The 26021-nt window shown below is 39.9% G+C and overlaps 1 protein-coding gene across 1 annotated transcript in view; it reads left to right on the top strand.

Annotated features, from left to right (window-relative positions):
* The first annotated feature begins 282 nt into the window (after positions 1 to 282).
* Positions 283 to 26021, top strand: part of ATP11A (ATPase phospholipid transporting 11A) — an 89095-nt gene continuing 63356 nt past the window's right edge. The window contains exons 1-7 of the mRNA XM_042458417.1: positions 283 to 345; positions 1711 to 1833; positions 10267 to 10356; positions 12985 to 13065; positions 15083 to 15190; positions 22122 to 22250; positions 24326 to 24429. Coding sequence (XP_042314351.1) covers positions 283 to 345; positions 1711 to 1833; positions 10267 to 10356; positions 12985 to 13065; positions 15083 to 15190; positions 22122 to 22250; positions 24326 to 24429 — 698 coding nt within the window. The remainder of the gene's footprint in view (positions 346 to 1710; positions 1834 to 10266; positions 10357 to 12984; positions 13066 to 15082; positions 15191 to 22121; positions 22251 to 24325; positions 24430 to 26021) is intronic.

Here is a 26021-nt window from a genome sequence, read left to right as displayed (position 1 = left end):
ATGCCCAAAAGTCACTGCAGAAATAAGCCAGTCTGAGACTACTTTAACTGCCTTGGCTAGGTGCTAGGGAACCTGGGAATTGCAGTTTATTGTGGCATCAGAACTCTCTGAGAGAGGAGGCTAAATATCTTACAAAACCACAGTTCCCAGAATTCCCTAGCATTGAGCCAGGGCAGTTAAAGCGGTCTCAAACTGGATTACTTCTGCAGGATGTTTTGGACTATTAATTCAAGCACTCTGCCTGTATTTCGGAAAAGCTAGTTATGAATTAAACTAATCATTATGTCAAAATGCACAAGCACATTTAACATTACTGACCTTGTAATGGTCACTAATGGGGCTGTGGTAAGCCAGTATGTGAATTTAAGACTTTCCTCCCCTGACACAATAGCACAAGAAAGATTCTGTTCCTCTGATTGGAGTCCAGATAAGATTTTGATCCAACTACATTTTACTTTGTTGTCGCAATGTATATCTAGAGATTTTGGATGAGTTCTTCAGGCTTCTCATGAGAAATGCAGACCCTCCATTTGGCTTTTGCCAACATGCTGTGTATATTCTGCTACTCTTTTGTAAGGAATTGTGTGTGTGTGTGTGTGTGTGTGTGTGTGTGTGTGTGGATGTTGTGCCCATGCTCTGACATGATATCGCTAAATCCAAGAATTAAGCCCTAGTCAACAAGTTTAGCAAATCCATAGCTGATTATGTTACAAACATTTTAGAGGTTTCTGAATTTACTAAAGACTATGTATTATTGTTTTAATTACTGGTTGCAATCTGCCTTGAGAGGAAATATATAAATACTTTAAACAAACTGATGTATTCCTTTATTTATTTATTTCATTTTTTATGCCACCCAAAAGGGAGCCAAGGCGGCTCACAAGATAAAAACACTTTCAAAACATTAAAAATAACCAATTAAAACAACCCAGTTAAAACAGTATAAACAGTATAAAATTTAGATTTTAGAAAGTGTGTGCCAATGCTTTTACATACCTGCAAAACTTAAAAAAAACTTCAGAAGCAGACCCCAACTACTGGGTGTGTAAAAGAAGAGGGTAACCCAAGTATATACATGTAAGCCTTGGCAGTCTTACAGGGCTGTAATATTTGAATTACAAACCACAGAGAGATGGACTTTGCATTTCTTCTTTTTCCTCTTTTCTAAAGTAATGTGAGGACAAAGTGTAAATTTCCTCTTTAAGAAGAATGATTTGAATTGTGTGGGCTTGCCTTTTTTGCTCTAGGGGAAAAGACTTATTGAAGGCAATTAGAGGTAGGATTTTGACAACACACTCATATGTGTCATCTAAGTGTTCCTCAGGATCAAATAGGCAGAGACTTGGGGGACAGAATTTTGACAGCTGTAAAATACCTTAAAGGTACCAGATTCTGTCTGATCTTGGAACTCTGTTTAGACTTGGATGGGAGAATACCGGATGCTTTAGGTAATATTTCAGAAGGCAGAAATAGGAAACCACCTCTGAGTATTTCTTGCTTAAGAAAACCCTATGAACTTCATGGGGTTGCTATAACAGGCAACTTGAAGGCACATATGTGTACACACACACACACACACACACACACACACACACACACACACGAGAATGAAGGATAAGTGATGCTGAGAGACAGGGCTACCCAATTCAATGCATGACTCATATCTATGCAAAATTACTTGTTGAATTAAAAGGGCACTTTCTTTTACAGTGTGCAGGAGAAGAGAATTGGGTGGACAATCGGACTATTTACGTTGGCCATCGTGAGCCTCCCCCAGGCACTGAGGCATACATTCCTCAGAGGTATCCAGATAACAGAATAGTTTCCTCAAAGGTAGTGTATATGGTTTTTCTTCTCCTGACTTTGTTATACAATTTACTTGTTATTGTTGACTTTTTGTTTTGTTTTTAGAAACAGTTCTATTTTTCCCCACTGCACCCTGAGGTACCTTGTTTACGAACAGATGTGACTATAAAGGGGTTTTTTTTGATAAAAAGTAAACTTTACTTACTGTCTTTAAAATTTGTTAATTATCAAATTCCTTTTGAAATGTGGCCAGAAATAGACAGTAACCAGTGTCCTTAAAACAGAATCTCATACTTCTTGTAATTGGCCTTGCTCAGTGGTTTGGCTGCAATATTATGGACCAGCATAGTTTCCTTTGTATTGTTTCATTATCATATATAGTAACTATAGATATGTAGTGGTTTAGTGTTGAACTATGACTCTGGAGACCAGGATTCAATTCCCAACTCTGTCATGAAACCCACTGGGAGACCTTGGGCAAGTCATACTGTCTCAACCTCAGGGGAAGGCAATGTTAAATCTCCTCTGAACCAAACTTGCCAAGAAAACCTCATGGTAGAGTCGCCATAAGTCAGAAACAGCTTGAAGGCACAGAGCAACAACAACATTCAGCTGTGGGAGTGCTATTGCTTTCACACATCAATATTATCTGCTATGAAGACTTGATTTTATTATCTTACACAGGCTTTTGAAGATCTAGAGTGGGGATGATGATTTGCATTGTTTTTAATCCAAATACATTGCTTCCCTCCCACAACTGTAAAAATATAAATAACCTGAGGTTTTAATATTTTGTGTTGCAGGTGAAGAAGTGGACTTATATCCATGAAAACTAATGCTAAAATATAATGAAAATAGTCTTTAAGTTACTGCTAGATTCCTCCATCTTCTTTTTAGCGTTATTTAGGAGGGAGGTTCAGCACTAAAACATCCTCCCCACCTCTTTTTATGGACAAAGAAGTACCCTAGCGAAGCAGGCAGGCAGGCTTCCTATTTCCATCCACAACTTTTCTTTCTCCAGGCAACCAGGAAGGTGTAGGCATAAGAAGAGGTTATTGGCAGGCCACCCACCCACTAAAGAGACAGATAGCTCTTTAGTGCCTGAGAAAGAATCTTCCTTGCTTGCTGGCACCGGCAGCAACTGGGTTTTTTCTGCCCATTGAGCCAGCTAGCCAGCCAAAGACACACACACACACTCCACTCACACACTTCCAGCCAGGCTGCCGGTGACTGTGAGTGAAGAGAGAGTCTCTTCCCCCCTGAGATGCACACACATGCAACCACCACCACCATCTACCTTCTAGCCAGGGTTAGGCGGCAGAGATCCACTCTCCCTGCTTGCTGACCCTGGCAACCAGCTGGGAGGGCTCTCCCTGCCCCCTGAGCCTAGCTGGAAAGTGGGGTGGGGGTGCAGCTCAGAGGGTTGAGAGACATTCTCCTGCTTGCTGCTTGTGATGGCCAGCAGGTAGAGTGTCTTCTCACCCCCTGAGTTGCATCCCGTGTACCCCCATGCATTCCATCCCACGCTCAGTGGGCAGAGGGACTCTCTCCTTGCTTGCAGTCACCAGCAGCAGCAAGGAGGAGAGCTTTTCTGCTGCTACTGAGCACATTTGTTGAGCAATGGTGTCACTCCACCCTTCAGGTGTCAACTGGTGCAATCTGACACCCCTCCCACACACACTTCCCTAGTGATGCTAGTGCAAGTGAAACTTTTTTTCTCCTTGCTCCAGGTTATAATTACTGTAACACTCTTCACCCAAAGTTAAGATCCTGCGGGTTAGTTAGTTTGAAAGCTCAGATTAGTTCTAAAATAAGTGAATGAAGATTAGAAGAACCAAGCATAGGTGCATAGTCAAGTCGGTTGTTGTTCTGTACCTTCAGGTTGTTCTGGTCTTATAGTGACCTTAAGGTGGACCTATCATGGGGGTTTCTTGGCACGATTTGCTCAGAGGAGATTTGCCATTGCCTTCCCCTGAGACTGAAAGTATGTGACTTGCCCAAGCTCACCCAGTGGGTTTCTTGGCTGAGTATTGAGTCCAACACTCAAATCACTATACCATGTTGGGTCACACATTGTCAAGTAGGCATAAATCAAGATCCAGAGCAGCAAACAGAGTTCAGTGGGGCCAGAGGCAATTATGTAATAAAAAATAACAGGGACAAGAGGCAAGGGATGGCATAGAAGCAAGCATGTTTGTTCTTTAAAGAATTGCTGAGAATAAGTGTCTAAACCTAAAAACCAATTAGTTTCGTATAGACTTCTCTAGTCATGGTGTCTGCATGGGCTAATGTTCTGTCATCCCCTTTTCTGGAAGAAAAGTATCTGATGCTGCTACAACATGGCAGAGTCCAAGCTTCTCACTCCGTCTGTCTGAGAGCTCTCTTGCTGTCAAAGCACAGTTTGGAAAAATCATCCTATAACATTAATTTGTTATCCCAAATTAATTAAAACTTTAAACAATGATTTCAAAATAGATTATTTTGAATGACGTTTAAAATGAGTAACAATTGTTATAGTGAAAATTAGTGTTCTGAATTTACTTACGATGGTGGTGCTGCCACGGGCTGGCACTTTGGTGCTATTTTTAGTCATTTTAATTGATAGTGAAGATCTAAAACTAATGTGTTAACAATGAGTATATAATACATTTTCTAATTGTCTTGTAACATTTTAAAGCTAACACTTTAGTTTTTGTTATTATTTCAGTATTAATGTATTGACTGTAATGGGAACATTTGCTGGACCACTTGAATCTTTTGGCACGTCATATCCAACTAGGAAGACAACTTGGCTGTTGATGTTTGGCATTTAAACATGCAGCAGTTTTGCAATGCTTTTTCTAAATGTAAAAAGGATGCTGCCTTTGTGTTGTGGCTGTAAAAGAAACCATGGGTCTGCCATATCTGCAAAATACATCTCAGGCATCGTACATCTGCATTTGCACCAGGGATGCAGCAGTACCTGTGGCGCTGCACCCAGACCCAACTAGATTACAGTATATATTTTGACAACTGGAAGGCAACAGAGGAAAGAAGAGACATAAAAAACAGTTACAGTTTGGTCTGGTTTTGGTGGATTATTTAAGTTGGGGGTTGTTCCCACTGGGAAAAGCCTCGAATCCTGATTTGATATATGTGCCCCTAGTTACCACTGGAAATCGATCTCATTGGATCGATCCCAGTGGAAAAAAACACTGAGCAAATGCCAAAAGCCTGGGATATTTTGGTAGCCAGTTTTTGGTGGTTCTTTTGGCAAAAATCGATTCTGACGCAATTCCTAACAGTGGGAACGCCAGATCAGAATCAATTTTTTTAAAAGGGGAAAGACAAATGGCAGAGGTGGGTGTGTCGTCCATCCCCAGAGATGTAACACACACAGCCAGTGCCGCCTTTTTGGGTCCTTTTAAAAAAAAAAAAAGCCAAGTACTTGTAGAAACAAGTAGCTGCTAAGCCATTCTACCAATTTTGTGATTAGTTTTTTTAAAAAAAACAAAAAAACAGTCTCCCCCCCTCCTCCTCTTCCTCCTCCCAACTCCATTCCCCAGTGTCCACGTTCCCTCCACCTAACCTTGTCTCCATTCCCCTCCTACTACTCCTCTCTTTTCGGTGGTGATTCAGGCGGGGGAGGAATGGAGGGAGGGGCTGGGAGAGCTGGTCCCTCCCAGGCACTTCCTACTCCGACCCACAGTGCTACCGGCCTCCAGCCTGGCACCCACAGGGCGATGCACCACTGACTCTGGAGCACGTCCAGGGCCGAGAGGTCCTCCCCGGAAGAGCTGGTACCGCACGCACTCCGGAGCAGCAAGAGGGGTCCGGCCCGGCAGAGACAGAGAAAGGGCTCCCTGCCTGCTCCCCACCCACGTCCTGAGTCCCACCCAGGGTTCAAATCTTCACTGAGCCACCCACCTCCCTTGGGCAAGTCACACTTTCTCAGCCTCAGACCCAACCTGGGAAGCGTCCAGGTGGAGGGAATGCAGAGGCTGGGGAGGGGCCAAAGCCAGGCTGGGGAACAGGGGCCAACAAATGGGGATGAAGGTCTATGCCAAGAAGCAGCGGTTCAAAAGGGCCCCATTCATATGTGGACAAGGGACCTTTTGGAATCAATTTGGCATAGCGAAACAGAGCCGGATCGAGATTTGGATCTTTCAGTAAGTGGGAATGACCCCTAAGTGTCAAACAAAGTCCATTTATATGTCCAGCCAGGGGTGTAATAATTCTGTTTCCCAATTTGAAATTTTCCTTCAGACCCCAAATTTCTAGTACTACAGTGAGTGAGACACAGATGATAATTCCTATCTAGAACTCTTGCACGTTCTGTTTTTGCATTTCCTTGCTAATCTTGCCTGGGTGCCTGAACCATATTTCTATATACTCAATTGAAGTTTTCTGTTACTACAGAAATAGAAATATGGGGACTGAGGGACAATTTGCCGGGGGGGGGGCAGAATTCTTATTGGGTGACAATGCCCCCATTTGCCCAGCTTCCCAATAGTCCATTTTACCTTTTTGAAGTTACTGAATTCAAAATATGTTTATAATTGATACAGGTACAATTCATTGCCAAACTTGCATCTATTCTGTAAGCAAAAAGTATGATTTCTCTATTTGGTAGCACTTATTTATTTCTCTTTGGTTAGATGCGTACATGTCTGCATTCACACACTAACCTAAAGTTATAATCCTCACAGTTTCAGGAAGGGACATGATCAACATCCAAATAGATGTTATACAATGAATTCCAATGACATTGGACATTGGCCATGCCCCATTGTCACAATACAAGGAATCCACCTATGTTGGCTGTTGCTCTTAATCTCTTGAAAATTCAATTTTTATTTCTATTTTTGTTTGTTGTCTTCCCAAGGCAAAGCTGTCAGGTGGTGTAAGGACAAAGATTTCCAAGCCATTAAAAACCACTAAGAACCATTAAGGCCTTCTCATGCTATACATCTGATACCCAATCAACTTGATTAGGCAAAACCATACTATTGGCCCATGCATGCTTATTGCAACAACCAAGTTCATATCAATCTTTCTTGTTTATTCATTTATTATTCTTATATGTAATATTATATCCTATTAACTATATTTGAAAGCACTTTGGATTTTTATCTGAGAAGAAAATTGATATCAGCACTTTACTTTGCCTGCTTCTGACAGAAAATCATGCCGGAAGAGCTGTCTGATTGTGTTACTGGTTCAACATTTAGTGGAAATGTCACTTGCAGGTCGCATTAGATCTCACTTCCTTAGAGGCATGCCAGTGATGCCAGCTAGCTTTAGATGGAATATTAATAACTGTTTTTTGGAATCTTGTTGCATGTGTTCATATAATATTGACAGATGTCACTGCATTGTAAACCCAGCACTTAAATTGCTGAAGTACTGCTGTTGCTGCTGAAAAGTAAATACAGATGCAGTGGTAGCTGGAGACAGCAAGGTCAACTGAGCAGTAGATCCACTCTGGGTTTTAGCCTAAACCTTAAAATAAGCTGCCCATGGTGCTGAATATATTTTGGGGATGGGTTCATCAGCTTGGAATATGGGATGCAGTGGCTCAGTGGTTAAAACACTAACTTATAATTGCAAGATCAGCATGTCAGCAATTCGAGACCCAAGCGCCACGTGATGTGGTGACCTTCTGTCACTAGTCCCAGCTTCTGCCAACCTAGCAGTTTGAAATCATGTAAATGTGCAAGAAGATAAATAGGTACCACTTTGGTGAGAAGCTAACAGTGTTCCGTGCAGTCATGCTGGCCACATGACCATGAGATTATCTTTGACAATGCTGGCTCTTTCAGTTTAGTAATGGAGATGAGCACCACCTTAAGTCAGACACAACAGACAATCCTGTCAAGGGAATACCTTTACCTTTAACTTCATTGGCTTGGAAAGCTCCTTTAAAGTTTGAATTAAAACCCAGAAAGGATTCACTGTCCAACTAGTATAAGGACCACCATCCACTGATAACAGGGCATAATACTTATTATGGGACATAGTAACTAAAAGTCATCCAAGGCCAATATAAAGCTAAGGCAAATATCCCAGTGGTACTCAAATGTTTTATCCTTGGGACCTCCCTTTGCAGACATCTCACAACCACCCCACTCCACAGAGCATATGAATAAGAATATTTTGTTTATTTAGTGTGTGTATTTTTATATGGACATTTATGTATATTCATATTTCAACATTTTATAAGGAAATAACATCATTCAAGTTAGAACAGTTTTATTTAAGTCAATTCAATATTTAACTCAATGTATCTATCAATTTTATGCATAAAAAAGTTTAGGAAGAGGAGGAGGGATCAGGGCCTCACAAGTCTTGCACATCGCTTGAGCAACTCTGTGCTCCCCCCCCCCCGGATCCCACCTCACCATTTGAGAACCACTGCTCTACCCTAATCCTTTACAGTCATAACAGTCTGTCTGTAGGAAGTCTGGTATAAGAGTCAAACAGCTGTCCCCTTGCCATGGGGTTGCTAAAAGGTCCCCAATCTCATAATGTTACATTTCTACAATAGAAAAATGAAATCAAAGGTGGGTCCATTTGAATTGCCACTCTATTCACCCAGTTCTCTCAACATCACCAATCTTAAGACAGCTGGCTTAGGCAGAAGTTTTGGGTCTCCTAAAAGTGCAGCAAACAGGTAGTTACTTACAGCATCATCCAAAATCCACAAAACAGCTTTACTTTTGTTGGACCAACCAAAATGCACATTACCCAAGTTGCAAGCTTTCAAAGCTCCACTGGCTTTTTCCATTAGGCAAAACTGATAAAAATGATACAGGAAAAAGAAAGAAAAAAAATTATGATGTTAATCATAGCCCTGGATTTGGTCATGCTCAGTTCAGATGGTATGGAAGGGTATTCATGCAAGTGGACTCTTCCTCCTTCTGGCCATGTGGGTACTGAGAGATTCAGTCCAGGAAAGAAACTTTAAATTCCATTAACAAGACGAAAAGCTACTGCCTTCAAAACCCAGTTTGTGTTAGTTATTTAATTATTTTTAGTATTAGAGATGGGAGAGGTGCTTGAGGGATTATCTGCCTCTTGTGTCAAAATCACTTGGGCTGGCTTTGGAAACAATGTGTTTCAGTGGAGGGAAGATTGCTACTCTGCTTCCGGCCAGCCCTGCCTCACCAGTAGGATATCAGGAATCCCTCCTTAGCTATGTGAAAGTTATGACACTCTTTTCTCCAAAAACATGTCTTCCACCCAACTGTCAATCTGTTTCATTATTTGTTTGTTTCAAGAGCTGATGTGGTTAATTTCAAGCCCACTGAATTGGACTGCCATTGGACTGGGCTGTTCAAATTTGACCCACAGATTTCTTCCAACCCTTTTTTCAAGTTCCTAAAATAAGAGGCACCACCAAACAGAGGAGCGTGAACTCTATTCCTTTCAAAAAATTGTTATATATGATATGTAGAGTTGCTTAATAGAGAGCCAATGTAGCGTAGTGGTTTGAGCTTGGACTCTGGAGACTGTGCTTCGATTCTCTGCTTGGCCATGAAACTCACTGAGAGACCTTGAGCAAGTCACACTCTCTCAGCCTCATAGGATAGCAATTGCAAACCCCCTCTGAGCAAACCTTCCCAAGAAACTCCATGATAGGTTCAGCTTAGGGTCACTCTGGCCTCAAACAGATGGGGCAAAAGGAGTGGCCAGAGGTGTAGCATTTAGATGATGCATGCCCACCCCAACTGGCATGGGATCTTGGTGACTGACGCACCCAGCCCAAACTGGGCTGCCATGGTGGTCCCGAATGGGATGCCAGCAAAGAGCAGACTTTGGCCCAAATCATACAGACAGTAAAATGCGACTTCTGCCTGTACTGGGGTTGTGGCATTTAGATAACGCATGCCCCCAGAGTGGCCAGAAGCCACATGGAGACCATGCTCAGCCAGGGAAGGCCAGCTGCAAAAGGAGGGGACAAAGTCTGCTCTTTGCCAGCATCCTGTTTGGGACTGTGCCGGCAGCCTGGATTGGGACCAGGACTGTGCTGTCATTGCGGTCCTGCGCCAATCAGGTTGGGAGCAGCCTGTGGTCGCTCCTTTTGCCCTGTCTGTTTGAGGCCTGTGTCCACCCCTTTTGCCACAGCTCACTTTTCTAGTCCAGGCACACTGTGCGGCTTGCGGCCACTCTGGGGTCATGTGTCATCTAAATGCCACACCCCCTGAGCAGCCAGAAGCTTCACTTTACTGCCCATCTGTTTCAGAAATGACTTGAAAGCACACAATAACAATAGTAAATAGTATGCTCTGTCAAAGACACATGCAAAGTTAATCATGACAGCCCTATGCAAATCAGAATAGAAGAGTGCATAACCTTTCTCTTGGCTAAGATCTATATGCAACTTCCTTTTCTTTTTCATCATTATTCCCAAAGTATGTCATACAATATTTGTAAATATAACAGATTATCACAAACTCACACACTTTCTCTTTCTTTTAGTACACTTTTTGGAACTTTGTGCCGAAGAATTTATTTGAGCAGTTTCGAAGGATAGCAAACTTTTATTTCCTCATCATTTTTCTTGTACAGGTAAGGGATTTCTGTTTCTTTAGTTCTACTTTTTTTAAAAAAAGAAAAGAAAATATTATACATGTCTGAAAAGCACCATTAACATTAAAAGTGCCAGTCTTTGATTAGATATTGTTTAATTGGTGGAAAAGGCAACAAAGGCCCGTTCTGCACGGGCGTAAAGTACGTCCCCAGGACGTACTAGGGTTAGGAAAGGGCATGTTTACGCACGCCCCTAACCCTAGTATTTCCTGGGGATGTACAAAATGGCAGTGCCCGTTCTACATGGGTGCCGCCATCTTGACGTAGCAGACACTTAGTGTCCGCACGGCACATGGCGCTAATGACACAGAGTGCGCCATTGGCGCCTTGTGGCGTCATTAGCACGTCACAACAAGAAGTGCCATTTTGGCACTTCTTTTTTGCAGTGCCAGGGAGCCTCGTGGTTTGGCTGCTGGGGCTCCTCGGCGCTGCTAATGGCAGTGGCGGCAGACCACCACTTTCAGGCAGCCTGTAACGCGCCTACGATTTGACAGAAAGACTTCTCACAAGAGATAGATGGAATTTTAGAAACCACAATAGGGAGTAACATCTTCTATGTGCATAACTAAAGCTGATTGCCTGATAATATCAATTGGGAAGAATGCCCTAATCTAATTTATTTAATTCAATTTGTTTAATTTACTCTCAGTTAAAGTCTCTGTGATTAAACTATAAGGTGATACAAATACATTAGCAAACCATATGAAAATAATTGTATTTATATAATGCAACATTTCATGGACAATAAATACTTCAGCTAGATGTTAAAGGCTATTTCACTGCAAGTTCAGCAGAAGTAAATATTTTTATGACCATTTTCATGCATTAGTTGTAGTTTCAAGCCATAGTGGTACTATTTCTGTCATGATTAGTTTCAACTCCTTTTTGAATGTACACTCAGTTGTCAACCAGATTTGCTTCTGCATAACATGTGGTATAGAGATGGGGAATATCTGGACCTCCTTTTGTTGTTGGACTTCAACTCCTATCCAAGATCTACACATTATCTTTGGACCATCTACAAACTTGTAACATGGGCCTCCTCCCACAACTGACTCGCAATCTCTCATTCCATGCATACAATCTCACAAAAAAAAATTTAATTCTGAAATTAATGTTGCGTTCCCTATGTTTCTGAAAAACAGCTAACTTTGCAAAGGGGCTTGAGAGTTCTCCATGATTACTGTTTGGTAACTTTTTGCTTATTAATAAAAGGGCTATCCTGCCAGTATCTTGATTTTTATTTTTTGAATGTGAATGCAAACATTAGGTCAATGAACTTTGTTGACCAACAATGAAATAACGAGACCAGACACAAGTAAGTAGATTAAAGAAGGGCCATTTTATTGACCAGAAATCCCATTTAACTGTTTGTGGCCTGGGAGTAAGCAAATGAATAAACAAAGGGGGAGAAATCTGGTGCAAGTCCAGCTGAGACCAGCTATCCCTTGGGTGAAACACCTGACACCAAAGGCAATGCAAAGGGCATTCATTGCTATCTCGGCCGCTCATCTTTGGTAGGCTAAAACCTGGAGATCTCCATCCCAAGTCATTAAAGTTTGTAAGAGGGAGTAAACTCCAGAGCAGCCCCAAGGGCAGTCTCCTTCCCACACATCCTAGTTGCTTACCCTGTGGAGGCAGTTCTAGAGACCAATCCTCCACCACAATGGGGTGCCAAAGTGTACACCGATCTAAAACTCTTTCACAGGAGAAAAAGCCTCAGGAATATCAGATGGATACTTGTGAGGATTAGAATCTTCTTTCAGCTCTCCAGGCTCTAGTGGTATTTTAGAATCGAATGGGATGTAAAGCAGTTATTGTTGATTTCTTTGAATTTTTGCTCTAGAGCATGTATAGCTGAGTCACCAAAGTTGTGACTGTAAGTACATTAGACATTTTCTCAGTGACCTGCAAATCCTACCACACAAAGCAAAAGTGTTTGGTCCTGCTGTCATGTTGTGCTTTGCTTCACCTTTCCCACCAGGGATCCCTGCCCATGGAGCTCTGGTACTTGTAGATCTTGATATAATTCACAGGAAAACAAGGGTGGATTATTATGACCACTTTTAAAAAGAAAACCCCAAAACTCAATTTTATATTTGTCAAACACTATGAAAACTGTGTATCTACAAATACAAAGATTTTTCTAATACAAAATTAGAATGGGGAACACATCCAGCCAGAAAAGAACCATGTTCTTTTTTAATTTACTTTCCTGTTCTGTGTAATTTATCTGAGGGGCAATGTTGTTGGATTCTGCGTGCTTTTATTGTAGCAAAAAGACATATATGCCAAGGCTGGAAAGATAACCATTCACCATCTATCATACAGTGTTCAGAATATTTTACTGTTTTAGCTGCTGATTTAGCTGTATATGGATATATTTTTATAGATGTCAATTATAAGAAAAAGCATTTTTGAAAATATAGTCAGCATACATTAATGTATATGTCTAGTGCTTCTTCACATCGTATGCATTTCTCCCCATTTTTGTTTCTTTTTCTTTTTTATTTGTTTCTCTTTTTTATCACATTTTAAAAACTCAATGTTTTTTTTAATTGTAAAAACTTTTATGTTAAAATTGTATGGAAATTTTCTGTTTTCTAGTTAATCATTGACACACCAACTAGTCCAGTGACAAGTGGGCTTCCACTTTTCTTTGTCATCACTGTAACATCTATAAAACAGGTAAGAAGCTTGCCTGTCAGGTATAAAAAGGGTATAATCTTTCCCCTTGTTTATGTATAACCTGGAGTTTTTGATTCTGAGCATTGGCAGTATTAACTCAATTTATTTCTCCTTTTGCAATCTTTGACTCTTGTCTTCAAGTAATTTTGGCTTGTTTTTGTTTAGTGCATCTCCAGTTTAATATAATGTAATTCATTCATCTCATTTACTTTCCATTCTTCTTCCAAGGAATTCAAGAAGTTACCATTTTTATTTTTACAATGTCACAGTTCGGCTGGGAGACTGTCACTGCTCAAATTATCTTATGCTGGGTAATGACTTGTTTTCATTTCCTAAAATCTGAAATGCTCATTCCCACTAGATCTGCTTTGCAACATGCCTGTTGATTTTTAGAACAAGTGTGGTAAGTGGGATGCCAAGGTTGAACCAAGATATTTTCTAGCCTGAAGGAAAGGACAAGAGGGTGGCTTTCTCAAGGCTGACAAAACTGATAGTTGAATCTTTCACCAATGCTCTGACAAGCGATGTCATCTTTCACCCACCTATAAGCAGCAGGCTAGCTTAGGAGGTAGAAGAGAGGCAACTTGACATCTATTCTATGCCTTTCAGCATCTTACCTCTGTTTCCCTGCCGGACCCTGCACTTGCTGCCTCACTATGCCTAATTATGATGCTATTTCCTGTTCATCAGAAGAAGGCAACCACCTCTGAACAAATCCTTCCAAGAAAACCCCATGATAGGGTCACCTTAGTGTTGCCATAAAGGACACAAAAACAATTTCCCTGTAATTGGGTGGATAAAACATTTTAAGTTAAAGTACAGTATATAAAAAGAGCCAGTTTGGTGTAGTGATTTGATATTGTTAGGCTGCAGCTGTCATAATACTCACCTATTGGCTTTGATAGCTGTGGTTAATACATTATACTGCTTTCCTCAATACTGAAAATGCAGAGATAAGTAAATCTGGTGTTAGAAAAACATTTTTCCCCCCAAGTTTATTTTCTGATGATGTGCTTTTGACACATATGAACATGCTGTCTTAGAACAGAAATTGCACCAGATTTTTAGAACAATTTTGTAGGTGTCTTAACAATTTATTTACCTGCCACTGTAGGAAAAAACATTTCATAAATGGCAAAGAATATTCTGTCTAATGTTCCCTCTTTTTTTTTTTAAAAAAAAAAGGTCATTAATAAGCTGTTGATTGCTACAATAACAGCAACAAACACTTTTACAATCAGTGGAGGAAACAGAAGATATAATAACATTACTATGTTTCAAATGAGGAAACAGATCAAAAAATGATATCAACAGAAATTACATGGGGTTCATGAAGACCAGACGGGACCACTCATGTTTTCTGAAGCACTATTTGTTCCTCTCTTGTTTTCCTGTCCTCCCTGCAACATACACTTTTATATTACGATTTCTCTAATTACATTGTGCATGTCTAATAGGACAAATGATAAAGGGATTATTTTTCATTGGAATTCTTTTTAAAATTAAATTTTATTATACAAGCTTAAAATATTCCAATACATTCCAAATTATCAAAAATAACAAAAAATATACAGTACATTCAGTTACAAAAAATATACAAGTGTATAATCTAAACATTTACTAACAAACATTCTAATATTCTTCCAACTTTCCTTTCCTATCCCCTTCTTCATCTTCCTTTCTAAATTTATCTTCAGTGTCCTTCCAAATCTCCTCTCTATTTTCTTTCTAGTTCCTAATCCTCTTCTCTTACCATCTCTCTTTCCCCTCTTCCTCTTCCTCTCTCACATTTCCTCTCACCTTCTTCTCACTTACTCCTTCCTTCTCCCTACATCCTCTCACCTTCTTCTCACTTACTCCTTCCTTCTCCTTACATCCTCTCACCTTCTTCTCACTTACTCCTTTCTTCTCCCTACATCCTCTAACCTTCTTCTCACTTAATCCTTCCTTCTCCATACATCCTCTCACCTTCTTCTCACATTGGAATTCTTAATATTCAGTTGCCTGTTTCATTTAGGGCTATGAAGATTGGCTTCGTCATAAAGCTGACAAGGCAATGAACCAGTGTCCTGTTCACTTCATTCGACATGGCAAACTGGTTAGGAAGCAGAGTCGCAAATTAAGAGTAAGTGTCACACATCAATAAATATATTTTTTGATTGGCCTTTCTTGATATGTGTATGGTAGTCAGAGACAGTATTAATAGTTGCAGTGTACGTTCAGTTACATTATTTAAATTATATTGTCATAAAACAAGCTCTTGGTGAGTGAAATCAGTTGGTTTTACTGTATTGTAATATGAAACCTTAAGCTTCTCTGAAGATGCCAACTACAGATGCTGGCGAAACGCCAGGAAGAAACTTTTCTGGAACATGGCCACATAGCCCGAAAAACACACAAAAAACTATGGATGCCAGCCATGAAAGCATGCGACTTTACAAACCGTAAGCTCTTTGAACTGTTGGTATATTGCAGACCTTCTCTTACTGGATATTTGAGCTATTCTAGTAGTTCTCTATAGTCAAGAACTTCCTAGACTAGCTGTTACCTCCAGCAGCAAAATATGGAATTCTTTTATTGTTACATCAATTAGCTATCTTCCTGTCACATAAAACAAAAAATTCCACCTAAGCAGATAAGCTATGGCTGAACTGAGCTGATGATGAATCAAGTGAGAGCTTTGCCCCAGGAAGTGGATTAAGAAGTGGTTTAAGGAACAGCTAATTTCAGATCTCTCCTTGTGTTTGGAAGTGGATGGTTTATACAGCTCCCAGAATAATCCCAGAATTACTTTTCAATGCTCTTCCTGCTAAACAGTAGGCTACCATATTCAGCATTATATCCACCCTCTGTATAATAAGGCAGCTAGAGGAGGTGCTGTGAGGAGGAAGGGATAGGTAGGGAAGTCTGATTCTGCCAGTTCAGGTTTTTTCCCAAGTAAATCTGAATCCAGGCCATTATGTTAGGTGGTAAATGTTAGATTTTCAGGCAAGTCAGCCCTCAGGAAAACAAAACCTCATTATAGATTTTTATCATAGCTCTTACATATGGGATGGCCAACTAACAAACCTTCAAAAATGTCTATCCTTGTTTTGTTAAAAAGTGTTTGATGAAAAATTCCATGCAGGAATTAGTACCTTTCAGTTCTGTTGTTTATAACATATGACAATCTAACTATACATATGAATCTCCAGAGTCATGGGCCATTTGGGTGCCTGGGGTATAAAAGGGAAGGAGTAGAAAATAGTAATAAACTAAGTGAGTCACAAATTGCTGAGGAGTGAGGTATAAATACTCTAAATAAATAAAAAAATGTATTCCAAAACCTGTTGCCACTCACAGTTTTTGAGGATAGAATACCCATATATGTACACATTTTTAAAGCCACCATATAGAATTAGTTCTTCTTGCTTTGGGTGGCTTCCACTTGCACTGTCATTAAGGATTTGTAAAAGGATTTGAGAATGAGGCATCTGACAAAAAGGATTTGAGGGAAGTGCAAACATGCACACATACACTCACAAAACCCAGTATGGGATTCTTCCAACCAGTAATTTTGCTCTGTAATTCAGACTTTGAATCTCCTGAAAGATATTGAACTAGTATTCAAGAGGTGTGTGTGTTCCCTGAAAAAGGTAATCTAACTGTGAACTCTTCCCTGTTCTTCCTTTGTTCTTTCATAATGATTCCTTATCATAATAAACCAAAGGGGCTTGTTATCTAGAACTGCTGTGATATGAAAACTAATGTATATAGCTTGAAGGCTCCTGTGGGATCTGGAATAATGCAAGAAGTGTGTGTGTGTGTATATATATATATATATAAATTCTCTCTGATGGTATAAAGTCAGGTTTCTAAACTAAATGAAAAAAGGCCCCATTGTGTGTGGGATGAGAGATTTTTCACCATGACAAGATAGAACCTGAATGGGAACCTGCCGGCTTGCCACATTTTATGGTGCTTATGTCATCATGGTCATTATGGGGTTTTTCATAAGGTACAAGCTCACCTGAACATGGGCTGTTAAGACTATGTATCTTATAACCATTGTCTCTCCTGTCCCTACTTGCATATTTTAAAACAACAACAGGTAAAAGCAGTATTCAAGTCCTAGTGCATATAAACAGAAATAATTTTCTGTGCTAGGTTTCCCACATGCTCATTCACTCACAATTCAAACCTGTTTGTTGTTGTTCCCGTTGTAATATCTGTATAAAATATGCCATCTGCTTTACTATGTACATTTAATAGGGAGAAAGTTCTTTTGAACACAGTGTGAATTATTTCTGAATAAACCTGTGTGAGACTAATTTAAGAAGAGGAGAGGTTCAAAGTTAATCAGTTCCTAGATGCTAAGAGCATGTTCTGCTATACATTACAGAACGTTGATTCCCTCTTATTCCTGCTGAGAGTAATTAAAAAAAAAAAAAACAAAGTGTAAATTATGGTTACCACAGAGTGGCTCATTCAAGTTTGCTCACACAGGAATTATTATAGTATGATGAGTTTTCCATATTCAGTAATCCATTGCACATAACAAGCAGCTTACCACATAACACCAAAATGAGTTGTGGGAGAGGGGAGAAATTGCCTGATCTCAATTGCGAGCCACTTCACCAAATTGCTCACCTGCATAGTGACAGTTACGATATAGTCCTGCAGAACCTTACAGGCCTGTTACAGACAGCCAAAATAAAGCTGCTTCAAGTCACTTTGGAGGTATGGTATTTCAATGATACATGCGTCCTAAGAGTCCAAAGGCCGCACCAAAGCCACGCTCCAGTCCTAAGGACTGGAGTGCAGCTTTGGTGAAGCTTCCAGACTCTTAGGACTCATGCATCATTAAAATACCATACTTCCAAAGTGACTCGAAGCAGCTTTATTTTGGCTGTCTGTAACAGGCCTCAGTTTAGCAAATTTATTATTTTGTGTAGTATCGGCTATCTCTACTAACAACATTTTAATAATCTATCACTATTAATAATGATTAGTTACAATAATTAATAAGAAGCTGATAATCTATTAATAATAGCCTATAAATTATTAAATAATAATTAATAATAGTTTATCAGTGTTAATAATATTTTTGTGTAGCATATAGTTCGTCTCAGAAAACAGCGTGGAGAAAGCTTCACATGCTCAGAGATGGCCAACTGTTTGTTTAGTATTTTTTTTAAAAAAATAAGCTCAATGTGTTTTGGCCTCAATGAAAATAGGAACTTTCAAAAGAAATCACTGGAGTTGAAAACACTCTCCAAAACACAGGACCATACAGTATAAACAGAGTCTACAGCATTTCTTTAGATATACATAACCCAGATAGTATAGTCAGTCTCATCAGATTGCCTGAAATGTTAGTGATGAGGAGGGGATATGGATATACTGTAGATACAGAGAAGAGAATAGGTAAATAGAGTAGGAGAGTGTGTCAAATATTTGTTTGTTTGTTTATAACATGTTTAAACTACCTTTTCACAAATCTCACAAAGACGTTGGTTGATATAAATATTCATAAAAACATCAAAATCATATCAAAGCATTAAAGCCATTTACTTTGAAACACGATATTGAAGAGATGTGTCTTAATTCCTTTCTGGCAACTGGAGAGACCTGCATTTTAGATCTGAAGGCAATGGTAGAAAACTATATCATGTATCCTTGACAAACAGTCAGTATTACATGCTCTGGTAATGTCTTGCTTAGACTTCTGTAATGCGCTCTACATGGGGCTAGCTTTGTACCAAGTTCGGAAGCTTAAATTGATCCAAAATGCTGCAGCCAGACTGGTCACGGGAACATCTAGATCAGACCATATCACTCCAATATTAAAATCTTTACATTGGCTGCCGATCAGCTTCCGGGTGCAATACTAAGTGTTGGTCATTCACTTTAGGGTCTGAGGTACTTAAGGGAACGCCTCTCCCTACACAATCCACCCCACATTCTTAGAATATCAGGGAAGAAACTACTGGAATACACAAAAACCAGATTAGTTACAACTTCCCATAAAGCTTTCACAACTGCAGTCCCTGAACTATGGAACAACTTGACGGAAGAGATCCGCCTTATTGCTACACTGGAAGCCTTTAAGAAGGCACTTAAGATGGATCTCTTCTGATGGGTCTATCCATTTGATCTGCTATAATTGATCCTAAAGAACACCCCCACTTCCAACTCAATAGTCTGAGAACAGACGACGATTGGATATTTTAATGGTTGGTAGCAGTATTGCTGACCATTTTATTGTTTGTATTTTAGATAACATTGTATTTGCATTTTGTATTGTTGAATTTTTTGCTATAATCCCGCCTCAATCTACAGGGAGAGGCGGGAAATATAAATAAAATTTATTATTATTATTATTATTATTATTATTATTATTATTATTATTTGGTATATCTATCTTGGTATGTCCATAACAACACAACCAGTCCCTAAGGTAGCTAACCTCTACACAGGGCAAAGCTTTTAAACGTGAAAAGCAACACCTTAACCTGAGACTGGAAAACAAGTAACAGCCAAAGCTGATTGTCATGGTTATAGGGGTGATAAAATTATGTCAGTAAGCTAAGTTGCTGTATTTTGTGCCAGTGAAACTTTTGGAAGCCCTGTAGTTCAGGACCTACATAGAACAATTGTAATAGACTACCAGATCAGACTGATTCAAGATCAGTCACAGCTAGCACATGAGATGTAGCTGAGTAGTCACACACTCCTTTCACAACTGAAAAATCGAGGATCATGGTACAATCAATCAGTAACCCCAATCTGAGGTGCAGGGAGAGTGCAGCCTCTTCTAGAGCAGTCTGAATGCTGTCCCTGAGCCAGGCTTTGTACTTGACCACTGGCACGTCGTTCTTGCTGGGATTCAGTCTCAGTTTATTGCCCTCATATGCTTTATTATTAAACTCATGCAATGTTTAAAGCTATCAACTTCTTCCTTTGACTTGGTGACACAGAGAAGAAGAGCTTAGTTTCATTAGTCTATTGATGACACCTCGCCTCAAAGCAAGCAGTGGTTTTGTGTATATTGGCCACAAGCCAGGATTCAATAGAACCATAAGATGCTACTATATTCTTTGCTGTTTTGGCTAACACATCTACCCTTCTGACAGTGCCTAACATATGACATACATATGAATGACTTAAAACAGGTGAAAATGTGTAGCGATATTGCAGTTGCATCTAAAGATTTCTGCTAGTGTGCTGACTACCAGCCATATTTCATACAGGTTGGAAAAGCTTTGGACTACAGCTCCCAGTTAGCCCTGGCCAGCATGTCATGGAAATGCAGTTCAAAAAAGGATTCCCCCCACCAGCTCCAATTTAATATGCTTCATTTTTCTACAACAAGATTTCCTAAACTACTATATGCATACTCACAAATATTCTACACTGATGTGATTCCGTAGAGAAAAGATTACTAGGAACACTAGTATATCTCCTGCTAGGTCACACCAATGATGCCTCTTTTCTAGCATCTTCTTTCCAATATTGGGCAGTCAGATAATTCAAGGGGGTTTAAAAAGAGAATCTGAAGGTTGCAGATCTTACCTGTTGTTTGCCTTGTGTGCTATTCACTGCTCTGAACATGGAGATCTTTTTTACTTTTTTTTACTTCCATGGCTAGGAAGAAAATGATTGGTCTGAATGTAACGTTTGAGTGCTGGCTTATCCTTATGAATTATGCTGTTTATATTCTCCTGAATGTTGTTTTGTTGGCTAAATGGGTCAATGAGAAACCTCTGCCTACCAGATGATCCTTTCTCATGCCTCCAGAGAGTAGTCTGCATGTTGCTTTACTTCACAAAAGCATGAAAAATGAGTAAGGTTTTTGTAGAAATGTGTTCACATTTTTCATTCTGCTCTAGTTTAAACAGACCTTTTTTTTTAAACGAATCAGAAATCCATTGCCTAAATGTGACCTCTTTTTTTGAGAGAGAGAGAATGCTATGGGATAATATGATATGTGTCATTGCAGTTGTTCTGAACTGTGCTTTCTCTTTAAAAGCTTGGAATCTGAAAAATAAAAATTATTGACAGATTACTAAATGACTATCATTATAAATTGCTAACCAGTGGTGTAGTGGTTTGAGTGTTGGACTAGGGGGCTGAGCAGATGGGCCAGGATAGCACAGGCTAAGCCTGGCCTGGGTCCCAATCCAGATTATTCCCCAGACTGGCACCTGCTGCACCACCATAAACCTGCTACCACTGTGCAACCCTTACCTCCCTCCACTATTGCCGCTAGTGAGAAGACCCCTGTTACTACATCTGATGTGGAAATGGGGTTCCTGGCTGCAACCACAGGGCCAGGTGCCTCATTTCCATGTCAGACTTGGTGATGGGGTTTTTCTCATCAGTGGCAACAGCAGAAGGAGGTAGTGGGTGCATGGGTCCCTCTGGTCTGCCAGGGCTTGCCACAAAGTTTCCACAAAACCCATGCTAAGGCCCCTTTGACCCTAGGATCTGTGTCTGGTCTGCCCAATCTCAGCCTGGGGCTATGACCTGCTACTTTGAAATAGGATGACTTGAGGCTGGGGGGAATACAAGCCTTTTGGCCCATGTGGACAACCCCTAGGACTCTGGAGACCAGGGTTCCAATCCCCTCTCAGCTGTAGAAACTCACTGAGTTACCCTGGGCAAACACTCTCTCAGCCTCCAAGGAAGGCAAAGGCAAACCCCATCTGAACAAATCTTGCCTAAAAAATCCTGTGAATGGGTAGCCATAAATTGGCAATGATTTGAAGGCACAAAGCAACAACATCACTATAGATTAGTGGTAACATAGTCTATGAAAGTGTAGATTCTTACTTCTTGTAGTTTATTTGTTTTTGTATATTTTAAATGAGCAGTTGATATCAACTCCCATTTTTACATCTCACTTTAGACTGTTTGACCATATTGTAAATTGTATTTGTATGTAATACAAATATGTATATATAGGATTGCATCACAGATAACACAAAGGAAGGTGGCAATGACAAAAGCAATCACTCCTAAGGTGAACTGCTTATACTTCTTTTGATTGTGATTTTCCCCGATGTCCTTTCTAGGTTGGAGATATTGTGATGGTAAAAGAAGATGAAACATTCCCCTGTGACTTAATACTGTTGTCAAGTAGTCGGGCAGACGGAACATGTTTTGTTACAACAGCAAGTTTGGACGGCGAGTCTAGCCACAAGGTAATAATCTCAGATCAAATGTCAGTATAAGGCCAAAGATAGACATCCTGTATTTATGTGACACTATGTAACTGCATCTTGTGAATGAACGGATCTCTATATTACTGTTAGAGTAATAGAGTGAGTGGCTTAAATTTCTTGATCCCTCAGTTAATTGAATCTCCCACCATCCTTCCCCCCAACCCCAACCCCAGGTTGGCAATATTGTATGAGAAAAGGAATGTGATAGTTTACCCTTTGACTTCTTATTTTTATCAAGGACTAAAGACACAGTTTCTGTTTGAATATAAAATGTGAGATTTCAAATGCACTTGGCAAATAAGATTTGCACACCTTTTTTTTTGTTTTGGGGGGGCTGGGGGGGCGTTTGGTCCTTGGGCAACAGTATCTACATGGCTCAGGTACACACTATTTGGCAGACCGTATCTCCTGGTATGAACCGGCCTGGACTCTTGAGATCCTCCAGAGAAGCCCTTCTCTGTCCCAACACCATCTCAAACACAGTTGGTGGGGTTGCAAGGGAGGGCCTTCTCGGTGGCTGCCCCTAGACTCTGGAACTCCCTGCCCAGAGAGATCAGAATGGCTCCCTCCTTGATGGCAAACACACACAAAAGCAGGTCAATATGTTTCAGCAAATGTTTCATTTTTTAGCAAATAAAAACATTATAAATCTTCTTGAAACAACTTGAAGACTTCTTCCAAAATGCAGAGATTACTTTTGCTTTCATCAGCCTCCACCTTTTTTATTATTTCTGTAGCCAAACATACAGGTGTGTGATTTTTTTTTAACATGAAACATGAATTCTCTCCTTTTCTTTCTGTTTAGCTCTTCATACATGCTCAATAAGGGAGTTTAAGACATATGCTTTTTACCTTGCCTGTAGTAACCAGGTGCATCCAGCTACAGCAGGACTGTCTAGAGCAAAATCCTTTTTTCCTCTCAGCTCAAGTTTTATTGCATTGATTTTTGCCAAAACATTCCTTTAGCCTGCTCGAAATGCTGATCCTAATGCTGCTAAAGTAAACCTCCAGCTAGATACAGGACCAGAAGGAAAAAGGGAGCTGGTTAGGTATAAAAATACTTTGTAAAAAGGTGCTTTAGTGTCAGTATATATGCCTATATAGCATAGGAGCCCTGATGGTGCAATGATTAAATGCATATACTGCAGCCAATCACTCACAAACCACAAGATTGTGAGTTCAATACCAGCCAGGGGCTCAGAGTTGACTCAGTGTTGCATCCTTCCAAGGTTGCTAAAATGGGTACCCAGTTTGTTGAGGGCAATTATCTTACACATTGTAAATCACCTGAGGAGTGCTTAAGTGCACTGATAAGTGGTATAGCAATGCACTTGCTATTGCTACTTGCTATTGTTGTGTGTCTTCAAGTTGTTTCCAACATGGCAATCCTAAGGGCATGTTGGCCCAGAAAACCCTATCGCAGGGTTTTCTGGGACTGAGAGTGTGTGATTCGCTCAAGATCTCACAGTGGGTTTCCATGGCCAAGTTGGGAATTGAACTCTGATCTCTACAGTCTTAGTCCAGTGCTCAAACCACTACACCACAGTAGCCTATCAAAACTCATTTACCTCAACTTTTGTGAGAGTTAGGGTACAGGATTCCTGTGAAAATGTGAAAACCGTGAATACAGAATGATACTTTTTTATTTTTTTATTTTTTAACCTTAGAGAAGGCTTCTCTAGGCATTTCTAGGTCCTCCAGCATGATAGAATCATGCTGGAGGACCTAGAAATGCTTAGAAAGAATCCCGCCCCCAACATGTATAAGGCAGCGGCAGAGGTGGCAGAAAATACAATAATCTGTGAATATTCAAATCCATGAATGCTTAACCTGCAGCTGAGGAGGGATAACTGTAGTTTGCTTTGCAGTATTAGACATTTACTTTGCTAGTGTAGCAATTATATAGAACTGCAGAGTTTTGCCAACTTGAACCTTACTACTTGAGTATTGTTTTCTTTTTTCTTTTTTTTCCCTTTTCAAGCTTTAACTTCATTTCCATAGGTACCTCGATAAATTCATATGATATTTAGCTACAACTTTCTTGTTCATTCTAGACATATTATGCTGTCCAAGACACGAAGGCCTTTCAAAGTGAACAGGATATTGACACCTTACATGCAACCATTGAATGTGAACAACCTCAGCCTGATCTTTATAAGTAAGAAAATATCTAGTAAATTCTTTTTTATTCTGGTTATATTAAACTTTAATCATACTGAACCCCACTTTTCTGTACATATTGAAAACACTATATTTAGGGCAGCAAAGTCAGTTTCTGCACCTTTCCTTCTCTATCTGGACAGCAGGCATAAATAGCAGACTTTGTAATAGTAATGATCATAGTTCTATATGGTTAGAATATAGAAGTAGGACCAATATTACATTTGAAGGTTCTTGTTGGGATATACTGTTTTCATGATCAGATAGATGGGTAGAAAATGCAATTATCTCCAAAGAGGACTTTTAGGTACCAGCTTTCCCAGTGACTGAGAATCCAAACCAAGAAAAGATAATCAAGTAGGGGCTCAAAAAAGTGGAACTTGTCCAAAATTGGGAACCACTCCTACTCACCGTGTATCACAGCTGCATTGCCATTCTGTTTCATTACAAAGGAGCCACTGGAAGTGTGTGATAGGATAGGGATGGAATAAGTACCTGAGTATTTAAACAATCACACACACACACATATTAAGGTTGTGTAATAAAATAAGTATTTCCATGTGATTTGCAAATATTATGGAGTTTGAAGTCTCCAGGAAAAAACATCTGGAAACATTTGCAGAAAACATTCAAAAATTCAGGCACATCTCTTTCTTGTTAATTTTCTCTTTTGTTGTTCTGTGCTTTCAAGTCACTATGGACTTGTGGTGATTCTAAGGCAAACTTACACAAGTTTTTCTTTTTGCAAGATTTTGCAGGAGGGATTTTTTTTTCGTCATAGCCTTCCTTGGAGTGTGATGTGGCCAAGTCACCCAGTGTGTTTCCATGGCTAAGCAAGAATTCTAACCCTGGTCTCCTATATCATAGTCCAACACTCAAACCACTATGCCATGCTGGCTGCCTTTTCCTCATAGTATTTTATTTTTATTTATTTAGAGTATTTATACCCAACCCTTCAATCAAAGAGACTCTCAGAGTGGTTTCAAACTGTTATTTTGACAGTTTCCTGCCCTTAAGTTTGCAACCTAAGTAAGACAAGAAACATAAGGAGAGGGTGGGGGTATATTCAGGGGTAGCCACATTGGCTGTGCAGCAAAATACAACAAAATCCACAATCAGTGATAACTTTATTGGGCTAACTCCAAAGTATGAAGTACATAATGCAAGTTTTTGAAGCGTCACTGGTTTCTTCATCAGGCAAAGATGTTAACAATTATACAGGAGAAAAATGGTGACAATGTTAGAGTCTCCGGCATACATGCTGTCTGGGATTTGTCAGTTAAGATCAGGGGTAGGCAACCTGTGGCCCACGGGCCGGATGCGGCCCGGTGTGGCCTTGGGACCGGCCCCAGCCTGGTCCTGCCACCGATTGCCGCTGGGGCCTTTGGGGGGCAATTGTATATAGAAGCCTCAGAAACATGCATTTATATTAACATTTTTTTAAAAAATCAGCAATTTTTTTCGCGTGTCCTCCATTTTTTTTTAAAAAGTGTCTTCCATTTTAAAAGTTTTGTCCTACATTTGTCCTGGTTTATTTATATATTTAAATTTTCTTTAAAATTATTTAATTATTTATTTTTTGGCTTCGGC

This window comes from Sceloporus undulatus, chromosome 3, assembly GCF_019175285.1.
Source record: "Sceloporus undulatus isolate JIND9_A2432 ecotype Alabama chromosome 3, SceUnd_v1.1, whole genome shotgun sequence".
Classification (NCBI taxonomy): Eukaryota; Metazoa; Chordata; class Lepidosauria; order Squamata; family Phrynosomatidae; genus Sceloporus; species Sceloporus undulatus.
Note: the sequence above shows the minus strand (reverse complement) of the source record. Positions and strands in the feature narration are given on the sequence as shown.